The 12,220-nt window shown below is 45.0% G+C and overlaps 1 protein-coding gene across 1 annotated transcript in view; it reads right to left on the bottom strand.

The window, feature by feature from the left end:
* prex2 (phosphatidylinositol-3,4,5-trisphosphate-dependent Rac exchange factor 2) overlaps window positions 1-12,220 on the bottom strand; it is an 80,513-nt gene that overhangs the window by 26,814 nt on the left and 41,479 nt on the right. The window contains exons 21-28 of the mRNA XM_079181284.1: window positions 10,808-10,925; window positions 10,018-10,202; window positions 7,945-8,106; window positions 5,625-5,847; window positions 5,305-5,512; window positions 1,624-1,803; window positions 1,381-1,475; window positions 716-798 (exon numbers count right to left, since the gene is read on the bottom strand). Of these exons, the coding sequence (XP_079037410.1) occupies window positions 716-798; window positions 1,381-1,475; window positions 1,624-1,803; window positions 5,305-5,512; window positions 5,625-5,847; window positions 7,945-8,106; window positions 10,018-10,202; window positions 10,808-10,925 (1,254 nt within the window). The remainder of the gene's footprint in view (window positions 1-715; window positions 799-1,380; window positions 1,476-1,623; window positions 1,804-5,304; window positions 5,513-5,624; window positions 5,848-7,944; window positions 8,107-10,017; window positions 10,203-10,807; window positions 10,926-12,220) is intronic.

Genomic DNA, 12,220 nt, shown 5'->3' with positions numbered 1-12,220 from the left:
GCACTTACATGATACCCTTTCCCATGAAGCCAATATCAAAAGTATGTGCAAGGAAGCACAAACTGCTGGCCAAACATAACCAACACCTGTGTCTCTCTGCACCACACACACACACACACACACACACACACACAATCCCACAGAGAACGAATACAGTTTGCTATGCAGTGTGTAAACAAAGATGGGGAAACTGCTCTACAATAAAACAAATGACAGGAAGCAGCACAAAGGTGCAGACACAGCAAAGCATGTTTTTTTTTTCTGCTTCTCCACTGCCGATGGAGACGTCCTCATAAAACTTCTTGTGGATGGTGTATGCATAATCAGATATGGTCAACCTCTGCTCCAAAGGTCTCAGAAAGGTCATGGGTCAGCTCAAGGCTGTCACAATTTTCACTTCCTGAGCACGAGTCAGAAAAAAAAACAACACACAAATCCTGTTCTTCATACACAAAAGTCTAAAGAATAATATGCCCTTTAAAAACATTAAGTTGCACATGAAATATGATAATGGAGCTTAACAAGATGAAAGAAAAGTTATTCCTGTCGGGGACCAATAAAATATATTAAGTTTTAAAATAATGTTCATCTGCGAGAGAGAAACTGGATTTAAGGTTCAAGGACAAGAACTGCTGAGAGCGAGAAAGTTAGTGTCTTCGGCTTTCCACTAATAAGTCACATCAATCACATCTGCACAGATAAACATCGGACCCACCTGGCTAAACAGATGTTCCAGAAAGCTGTGCAGTTTCTTCTGCTTGTCATGGGACAGCCACACACTGGAGGGCATCTCATCTCCTGCAGAGGGGTGGTTACAGCGTGTCAGCATTAGTCCACTAAAGTGCCGTTTTTAAACACGTTTTCTGTGTGTGCCGTCTTAATGCATCAACACGGCAAATCCGGCGTGTGTGTCTGTTTATTGTGTTTCTGAGGGGGGTATCTGACATCCCATAGAGCTGCAATGTGTGTGTGTGTGTGTGTGTGTGTGTGTGTAGTTGTGTGACAGAGACATCCTAAGACACAGAGGGGGAAGGACACTTGACAGGATACACAGCCGTGTGAGATGTTAATGACATTTCCAGCTGAGATGTGAGGCCAAACGCCTGTAAGATCCAATTAGATTCAACTTTAAGCTTTTTTTGTTCTCGTCTTCTAGAAGGTGTAATCATGCAGTTAGATTGTAATCATGGCCTAATTTGGGACCAATTTGCAACATTGTGGTTGATTGTGGGGGATTATGACATTCAATGATTCTCATTGAGTATGGGCATATAGATGTTATATGGTGAATTAATTACAACTCTTGTTTAATAGAGAAAGTTAAATTATTTGTATCTGCCCTATACGTTTACTACTGTGTGTGGTGTTGCCTCTGTGTACCTGAGTCCATCTCATCGCTGTGCACGTAGGAGCTACAGTGGCTGCTACAGATACTGGTGAAGGAGGCAATGGAGTTCCTGTTGCTATTACAGTCACTGAGAAAGAAAACAGGATGATAAACGTTCAGGAGAAAATATATCCGGCCAGCAGTTTCCATAAAATGGTCGGCAATTCTACGATATGGCATTCTATAGTACCGTATACATATGCGGCTTGTGTAACCACATTTCACTTTGCTTTTACCTGTATGAGTCTCTGTTGCTGATGGTGTCGTGTCCGGAGTCCTCCTGCTCGTCCCCCGCTACATTAAAACACACTTTCTTCCCGTTCCGCTCCCCTTTCTCCCCCTCACTCTCCGCCGATATGTAGCTCTCTGGGGTCCTCGCCTCTGACGCCGGAGGATGGGTGATGGAGGATAAGAGGCTGATGGAGAGAGACAGAGAAAAAAAAAAGGAGGAAGAGGAAAACAGTGGATAGACAGAGAGGAGGGATTACTTCAAACGGATATAACATTTGGCACAGCAGGATGGAAACAGCTTCCTTGATCACACTAATGCTACGCGGGAGGCTCTTGAATGTGCTCCAGCACTGTGGCGTATTGAAATGTAAATACAGCATGTACAGTATGTGCATACTGTACATGCGCGCGGGCTCCAACAGCTGACTGCGTGTGCCGAACAAAATTCCAACCTGTTTGCGCTCGGCTTCCGCACAACAGCTTCGGACGGTCACGGATCCACGTCGTATAAATAGGTTCAAACATGCAGCAGGGTACAGCTGTGTCAACACGCTGCAACTCTCACTGCTACAGCTGGCCTGCATTCTATCAGACGGCTATCAGAAGAGCAGGAAGGGGCCGGCCAGGATATTTTCACAGTTGCACCAACACATGTTGGCATTTAAAGCCATATTCCAATAGATGCTTGGCTGGGACTTTTTTTTTTTTGTTTGTTTTTAATCTCCCTCCACGCACACACCGTGACACGCGATGTCGGTTTACATTTCAGCCTCATTTTAATTTGTGTCCGCTTACATTTTCCATTGTGTCATAACATCGGCCTGAAGGAAGTTTCAGAGCGGAGGCAGGAGGAGAAGGGCTCCTCGAAGCCGCTCAGTGCTACATGAAATATACAGCCTGTCTTCCTCGTTCTTCCCAAATGGGATTTTTTTTATGCCTCTTTATGATTTTAAACACCTCTCCTTTCCCCTCATTCCTCTCTCTCGCCATTGACCCCCTTTCTACCCATTCACTGGGCTGACTGGGCCACAGAGATGCCCTCATTATGGTCCACTCCAGGAGCCACCACAATGCCCCTCCAAAGCAGAGTGGCATTCCGTCGCCATGGAGAAGCTCTCCGGGCTCTGTGATTGGCTATCGGTTAATAAAGAAGTGAGCGCGGTTTGGGGCCTTTGGGGCACAAACTATCGGGAGGGAGCAAGGGAGAATAACAATGACTGGATCAGAGAAGGGACCTCAACACAAGAGAGAAAGAGGGGGAAAAAAGAGAGAGCGAAAGAGAAGACCAAAGTACGCCACTGCTTATCGCAAGCAATCAGAAAGATCTCTCAATCTCCCACAGGAAGCTCTTTAACCCACTTCAACATATTAAACCATTAGACATCAATTGCCTTCATTCATTGCAGCATCTATAAGTACATCTGCATTACAAAGCTCCCCGTCAGGCAGTTTCTCGATATTTGCATGCTTTGACCCACACTGAGGTAAGTAGGTCAGAGGACCCTATAGCTACGAAGCTGCTGCCAGTCAGGACGCTGTTAATGATGTGCACAGAGTAAGGAAAATATGTTAAAATGGAGGAGGAAATCCAGGAAGGGAGGAGGTCCTGATATACAGCAGGCCCTTGTGCGAGGCACGTCCTCACACAGCTGTGACCCTTAATCTGTGGCCCCCGAGACAAAGGTTCACAGGTCTCTATCCTCAAAATGGATTCCTCCAGAATCAGCCAAGAAATTATGTAACATTATGCTTGAGGATATTTCTAATCTCTGATGAGTGTACCGCAGACTTCTTCTCATGACTCTGGGTTGAGAACGGAGGGGGGTGGTGTTTGACATCACGGTTAAAAAAAGAGCCCTGATAAATATGGCCACTTCAGTTCATTATTACATCGTTAGGAAGGTGTGCTGTCAGAGTTAGGCACACCCCAGTACAGAAAGAGAACGAGACACAGAGAGTGACGAACGTCTGCGTTTAAGTGTGCGGGCGGATGTGTAGAAACCAAGTCATGGAGGAAATGAGACAAGACAAAAGAGGCACAGAAATAAAGGAGAGCTAGGAGAGGAATCGTAGAGCATGTAGTAGAAGTAGTGACCCCCCAAGCCAGTCAACGAACAGGCGCAAACTAACATAATGAAGCGCTCAGGGGGCGTTGAACACACTCACGTAGGTCAGAGCAATGCCTCCAGAATGCAGCTACTAGCTACACAACCCATATTAGTTCCAGTCCTGTGAAACACTCAGGCCCAACCCCACAGCTCACTCTTAACAAGCTCCTGAAGTGTGCATGTGTGTGTGTGTGTACGTCTGCATGTTCAAACAGATAGCGAATGGTAAAGGTCATTATCCCCTCACTAGCTGTGTCTCGTGACCATTTGAAAGCGCGTGGATACGATTCTACTATTTGGCACCGACGGGAGCATGAACACATTTTGTCCAGACTCAGTCATTAGAGCCCTGCTGTGAACTCCACTCATTATTACCGCGGCTACATAAGGGGACAGCTACTCTCCAGCGACTTTTTATCCTCCGAATGATCATCTGAAGATTCGTAACACATACGTCAGCTGTCCACCATAGCTGTGCACACATCAGTAAGTGTGTGTGCTTTTCCGTGTACTGTGCATGCGCATATCTGTGGGCCATTATTGGTGAATGGGATTTCCAGAGGGCACCTGGCCTAATGACACACCTTTTACATCATAGAGATTGTATTTCCTGTTTGGGGGGTGGGGGGGGGGGAAGTAGAACTGGAGCAGTGTTTCCCATTTCCTTTCCATGGCCTCGTGTGCCTCCAACCAAACAATTAACCCGGCGACCGTGTTGAAGACAGAGTCCAGCCAGGAAATACTGATCTAACACACACACACACACACACACACACACACACTCACACACACACATACCATATCGGGTTTAAAATCCAGAGCATAAATGAAGCATGGGCATACCTTTGTGCACAAATTGTGCAGAGGCACGGTCGAGAAAACCACCAAAATAACTTGTTTCTTTCTCTCTCACACACACACACCCACCCACGCCCCCCCCCCCCCCCCCCCCCCCCCCCCCCCCCACACACACACACACACACACACAGGTGCTAGAGTAATGACCAAAGTGTTTGCCCGCCAAGTGCCAGATGCAGTGCCCTGACCATGCAGGCTGCTAAAGTTACAGTGTGTTATATGAGGCAATCTGGTTTCAAAGGGAATTTCAAATCAAGTGGAACAGAGTCGGCGGGAGGGTGTGTTTTGCCGTCATAAACAAGAAGAATTACCTCCTCGTGGCTGTGTGCTTCGTCCAACCAGTCAAGTTGCAGCGTAAATCCATATCTGTCCAAAATACCATCACTTCATCGTTTTACCCTATTATACATTTGTGTGAACTTTCCTTGCCTCGGGCCCCGGCTGTCGCGGGACGCATTAAAAAGTGATTTGAAGGCTTTCAAAAAATGTTTGCAATTAGTGAGAAAACTGTTTGAATAGATCAATCTCAAACTTAAACTTAAGGACATGCAACGCTGTGACTCACATGGGGAGGATTTGCATGGGATTGAGCCTATGACAAAGTAAACATGTGTTGCTTGTGTGTGCGTTTATTTTTTGCATGATAACTTGACCCCTTGAATCTCTACATGCAGGTCCAGGCGTTGCATATACTGTAAGTATGCCCATAAAGCCACTCACTCATGAATATGGGCACCGTGCGTCTCCATCTCCTTGACCACCATGGTGAGTTTGTAGAGGAGCTTCTGGTAGGAGTCCAGGGTGAGCAGGTCTTCCTCTCTGAGCAGGAAGCGAAGGCCGTGACCCTCCGTCCTGCCCAGGCTATGACCTGATGGTGCGGCCATCGTGGTGATAGTATGCTGGACGTTAACCATGGGGTTTAGCTTACCTGAAAAGAGCGCCAGTAAAAAAATAAGTGTAAATTCCAACCAGATTCAGATGTATTATTCAGCATTATTCTACTGTGCAGGTGTTCTTCATGCACCCTTATCCTCTCTCACCCTGCTCAGCACTGCTGCGTCCTCCCTTCTCCATCGTGTTCTTCCTGTTGTCCAGCTGCACACCGAAGGCACTACCCAGAGAGGTGGTGGTCTTTGGGTAGGACACCTCCATCACGTTGATATGACAGTTTGTAGGGCAGAAGTCGCTGCTATGGAGGGGGGACACCTTGGCTTTAGCCTGCTTAAAGGTGGGCCACGCTCTGTTCTTCAGTACCCGGGAAAACTGTCAAACAGGAGAGAAAGAGATACGTGCTTTCTTTAATGTGGTGGGTAAAGTGAAAAGACTTCTAATCAATGGTAATCAAAGGTGGGGAATAAGAATTGAAATGACATTTTTAGAAGATACAGGCTTCCCAAGTCTGAATCTTAGCATTATGTACCTGATGTGTACCTCGCCAGCACAAGAATAAAAGGCTCTATGTGAAACACACCAGAGAATATCTGTCAACTAAATGTACCGTTTTGTTTTATACACATGACAGCTGGCGCTGTGAGAAAAGCACAAGCTGACATATTTCCTCATCTTTTAAGTGGCAGCTCAAACATTTAACCCAAAGCAAAGATTCAAGACAGACGCCGAACATCGTCATTGCTCCCACAAGTGAAGTGAAGACTCCAACATGACCGTTTATCATTTAACTTGATGTCAATTTAATGAAACTCATATCCTCATGTTATGAGATTAGATGATAAAATGATTTTATTATTTTATACATTTAATTTAGGTTAGTTAATGTTTTCAATTTGTTGCGGAGGGACTGTTTATTTTCATCTCTCTTTCCAGTGAAAATGTTGTTGTTTCAAATAAAGTAAATCTTCTGTTCAGATAAGTTAACAGCACGTGAATCCAGTATACATTGTTCAATGAGAAATAGCTTCCCGGGTGGCTTAATGCTATAGAACTTTAAGACATTTAAATCCACCCAATCCCGCTGTGCAAGGAAACATCCTGAACGTTCCACGAGATAGCATCTCCATGCAAAACTCAAGGGAGCTCGACAAGCTCCTTGGATCCAAAAGAGCTGAGACAGAATATCACAAGCACATTTTCTTTTCTTTGCAACATTTGGTTGCACTTTCCTTGAACCCTCCATCACAGGGCCTGCATCCTGTCTTGGACGTTACACAGCAGATGGTATGAGCCACCGGATCGCTTTTTAGCAACTTGGGCTGTCAAGCAACATAAGCAGAACATAATGTGTATGTCAGCTGAGGAGCTTAAACCAAACATGTCTTCCCTGTTCTCTCAGATAGCTGGAGTAAGAAGCTTCTATCCGAGGGAGATGATATGCTCCAGATGGACCACGAGCTGACCTTCTCTCGAGTCTGAAGAGTCTCACCACATCTCTTGTCTCTAGAGGTTTGTGGACTCTTATTTCCAGGCCTCAGGTTAACATCTCTCTGTCTCCGTGTCTTCCCTCTTTCATCCTTCCTCTCTCTCATTTCTTCCTCCTCCTTTTATTCTTCCACTCTCAAACCCCCACTTCTTATTCTCTCTAGGGGTCTGAGAAGGAATGCTCCAGTGCAGGAGGGGATCTTACACAACAAAAGTCCTGACTGTGCCTGTGCATGGCTATTTATAAGTGACTGGTAATTAATCCAAGGCTCTAATGTTGAGTCAGATCTTTTTCCTTTTTCCCCCTCTCACGCACTTTTGCACACATTGGGATGTTTGGCCTATAGACACATGCTCACACATGTGAATGAAAAGTGATGAAAATGCTTTGGCTCCGTCAACAAGCAGCTGTAGCCTAATTACAAACAGAGCACCAGATAATCCTACATATTGCACACATATTCCCAAAGTCGACAGAAACGACAGACATCTTGGCCAAATATTTCTTCTTCAGTCTCAGTTCAGCGAGAACTGATCACATTTTAGTGCGGGAGCCTTCGGACGCCGGCACTTGTGTTTGCGTGTTGATGTCTGTGCAGTGACAAAACAAGCATCCATCCATGTCTCTCATGTACATTTGCAGTGTGTTTTTCTCACTTGCCCAGCTCCTTTACGTATAGGAGTGTGCAGTGGAGGTTACTATAAAACTTTTAACACAACGATCCACGTTGAATTAATTCAGCAGGATTTCCACTTTCTTTATGGAAAAGAACCACATAGTGGAACCACACCGCGAAAAACTACGTAAAAGTGGTATTTCTACACCTGCTGCATCCTGTGTCTCTTCCTGTCAGTCTAGCAAAAATGACGACAAGAGTACATTTTCATGGTTCCACGCTGCTTCAAAATATACATATGCAGTTCACGGTGGAGACAAATATCATCCGGAGCAGAGAGTGTTGACGAAGAGCCTCTTTCCGTTACCTTTCTGTAGTTGGTGATACGCCGGTTGATGTGCTCCACCCTCTCCCCGCACATGGCACTGAAGCGTACCTGCAGCTCCTCTGGGATCACATCACAGCTGGAACTCAACCTGCCGCACATCTGCACCAGCGTGTCATCATTACGCGCCAGCGCCTCCAGGATCTGGTCAGAGAAAGGGCAATCAAAGGCAGCGATGATTAACTGATATGCCTCTAAAAAAAATTCTCTTTTGGAACAAATAGTGGGATGTAAATGAATGAGCAAGCCTTTCTATGAATTGGAAAACAAAATAGAATTTGGCTGGAGGGCTGATTCTTCTACAGCATTTCATGAATCCCCATGTGCTATCCATAAATCCATGGAGATAAACCCGGATTGGATATACATATGCTGCACGTATGTAGACTCTTGACTTTCCAGATCAGAGATTAGATATGAGGAGGAAGAGAGACACAAATCTCTGAGCCGTCTTAATGAGATGCCCAGTGGAGGGGAGAGAAAAGCAGGGGAGGAAATGTAACAGCAGGAAGAGACTGAAGCACAAGAAACCCCATGCGCCCTGACAGCATTTGTAATATTAATATTCAATATCACACAGATCTCCGAGGACATCTGGGGCAGATGTTTATAATAATACTAAAATTACTTTCACTTTGGAGGGATGGGAAACGACTTGTAGTCGGAGGGGATATGGCAAGTTTTATTTCTGTGCATGTCATTGGGTTTCAGTTAAGATGGTGCTTTTAAAGACTTCTAAACACGAGGGCTGTAAATCTAGACATGAGCCCAACTTGCGATCTCTGCTAATTTACCGTGAATAAGAGATGTTGTTCATCATGATATTTGGCAGACAGATGCCGCAAACCGCTTTTTGTTTTCCACACCAGCATGTGTGCATCCATGTCTGAGTGAATCTTCTTTCCTCCGTGCAGCTTAAATCAATAGCGATCATTCTGTGTGAACATCACTGCTGGGATGTAAAAAAGCATGCTCTTAACACAGCTGGGAAGTAACAGCACTAAAATAAAGCTGTCAGATTCAACAAGCATCAAGCCCCTCAATCTACGCAGCAGGAGAGCTGTTGGCTGCATCTGTCTGTGCCAAAGTATTCAAAACTAAAACTATTACATTATGAAATTTGTGCGAAATTTTAAGGAAAAATGTCTCGTTCAGAAATCTGATAGCTTACGAATTCTACTGAGATTTCACTTTCATCACAGCAGCACACACGAAAAAAAGACGATGACTTGTCACAATCCTTTTTGAGTTCATCTTCTGCTGCTCTGCAGCCTGGTGTGAGACAGAAGCCTTGTCATGGCTTGTTTTACGTCTTTGTTGTTCTCCCTCATCAAGCGAGGCTCAGCTCTGAGGTGATAAACCCCAACAGCACTATTAATCACTTAGAAGTCAATAAAACGTTCCCTCTCTTTCTCTCACTGCCATCCACGGCCACTTAGGATTAAACAGTTAGAACAATAATTAAAGTAATTGCCATTGGTTGAACTAGACATTCCACTCGGGCTGGACAGGGCCGGATTAACCACTGGGGCAAAAATGAGCTGTGGGGCCTCTAACCCACTTTCTGTGAGTTGTGTATATTTCCTGTTGAGTGTTCCCATCATATACAGCACATAGCAACTTTATGATGTTTAGCTCATAGCCCCAAAAACCAACTGGTACTCTTCAGCTGGAATACACGGTTCATGTTAATGAAAACACAATTTCTTTGGGGAAATGGAGGAATTTGCTCCATTTAAGCAACATATCAAGTGATAGAATAAAACGTATTAAAACTAGATTTTGAAACTTTGAAATTTTCAAACACTGGTTGGTAATTTAGCCTTGTGGCTGGAACAAACAAATTAAATGCATTGAATCCCACATAATTAAACCACCATAGACCTAAAGTCCACTTCAGATCTCAGATTATTTAACTGTTCCTACTATCACTAATTCAGACTGTAAAGTACTGATGATATTTGAATGTATTGTTACCAAGATAAATGTCACCATATATCACTATATAGATATTGAATCTTATAATTTATCCCATTAACTGAACGGAAAGAATACCTTAGCAGTGAGGCTGAAGAATCCTTTTGGTTCGACCATCTTTTCCAGTACGTGACACTTGATGCCGGCTGTGCTGTCATACTCGTACATCACTCCGTACTCCAGGTGGACGTTGTCTACCGTCAGGCTTACATGGTCCTTCTTACCGTCCATGATGGCTATGGTGTTGAATTTGTCCATCACCTCTGAGATTATAGAAACACAGAAGAATGAAGAGACGGTGACGAAACAGATCTCTCTTAGCTGGCAGCACTAATCAGAAAAATGATGTACTGTGTCATGTTCTGTGATAAACACAAAGGATCCCTATCTTTACCACAAAAAAAGTGTGTTCATCATCGCACTCTCTGCACTGTAGGAGGTCTCAGACCACCAAATCTGCAGTTCATTTTAGAGGAAGTCCCTCCATAACCCTCCTAAAATGATAAGCAATTCCAAGTGTATTAAATTAACCAGCCCTATGCTAACGCGAAGACTTAATACGGCAATAAATCCTGCTCCGTGGCTGTTTGCTACGAAGGGAATAGCTTTGCTGTTTCACTTTCTTATTGGGATCCATAAATCGTAGGAGGGAATTAACACTTGATGAGCCAGATGGGGCGGCTGTTCTCAGACTAACACACTCCAGATGAGCCCGTTCGGAGCTCCGTCTGACTTGTTAACCGGAGAGGGCGTCGGACTTGTGTTCCCGCGAACAAGCCTGTGTGACATCCACAGACACCTTCGGCGGAATTTCTTTTGCCAGATTCTCGCTGCAGCTTATTGAGAGTGTGTGTTTGTGCGTGTTCACCTTCTACTTTGCACTCGAAGCCGTCTCCATTCTCCTCAGCGGTTGGTTTCTGGTTTGCCGTCTGGTTGTCCTCCTGGGCGCTCTCGCTGTTGTTGTAAACCCACTTTATAGTGTCTTGCTGCAAAGGATGATTGTATAGGAATTCGTTAAGTCATTTAGTCATTCTATTTATACTTTGAACTTCTATTAAACTGCAAAACTTCTGTATGTCTTTGCTTAGGATTAAATTGGCTGGAAACATTACAGTCACTCATGCACAAAACTGTCAACACAAATCAGTGTATTCTAGCATCGCTCGTGCTCAACAGGAGGCATTTCTATTGCTAGGAAGATGGGAGATGAGGAAAAATAAAACTATGAATACACTGGTGTATGGCCTGCTGTGTGTGTGTGTGTGTGTGTGTGTGTGCATGCTGAGGTGTGGGTTTCATGCAGCATGTTTAGCTGGTTCTACCCAGATATGGTGTACAGTGTTGCAGTTGGGTTGGCAGGGCATGGAGCGAAAAGCCTTCACAAACATATGGAAACACGCTGCTTGGTGAGACCGCAAACTCATACTCATGCCAATGTCATCAACCCACTCTAGAGACGCCACACGGCCCTGTGTGTGCGTGCTTGCCGCGTGTGTGTCTGTTCTCTCGTCTACACACCAAGCCCACAGTGGGTTTTCTGCCATGGCTACATGCTGTGCCTGCCTACTGGTCTGTGGTCTTCGAGTGCACAACCAGAAACACACAAAGACACACACACACACACAAACAGAGAAAGCGACAGAGAAAGAGAGGGCGGTTCCTCTGCGTCCCTACTTGATGTAAACCAGATCTCCAGTAATGTTGGAACCCTGAAATGCTTCATTAAGCCTGAAGTCCCAGCGGGGCTCAATTATAGTGACACACTACACTAACTCACACCCTTGGGTTTCTATTTTCACCCAATTTTCCCACCTTCAGCAGGTGGACTGCGCTTGCTCTCTCACCCTACACCCTCTTTCAGGCAAAAGAAAAAAAAACTGGCTAGCCTGTCCTCCATCTTTCTCCTCCCTCCCTCCAGAAATCTCACCCACCCTGAGCTCCAGCCACCCCCAGATCCTTTCCCACCTCTCTGCAGCCTGCCAGTCTCCCACAGCAGGCCCACCGCTGTGAGCCAGAGGTCAGCGCTGGAGGAGCCAAAACTACTATTATTTCTGAGTAATGACCCAAGAGAAGGAACGAGGGAGTCAGAGAGAGAGAGCGAGAGAGAGAGAAAGAGAGAGAAAGAGAGATATTAAGGTAAACGGGAGCTAAGAGGTCTGTCTGCGATGTTCTTTCTCACGGTCAACTAGTCCTTTTTCTCCCTCTTTTTGTTTCTTTTGCTGTTTTATGATCTGTCACACTTCTCGTCCTTCTAGTTTTATAACGTAACTATCCGATAAAT

Source organism: Pholis gunnellus (genome assembly GCF_910591455.1).
Source record: "Pholis gunnellus genome assembly, chromosome: 20".
Classification (NCBI taxonomy): domain Eukaryota; kingdom Metazoa; phylum Chordata; class Actinopteri; order Perciformes; family Pholidae; genus Pholis; species Pholis gunnellus.
Note: the sequence above shows the minus strand (reverse complement) of the source record. Positions and strands in the feature narration are given on the sequence as shown.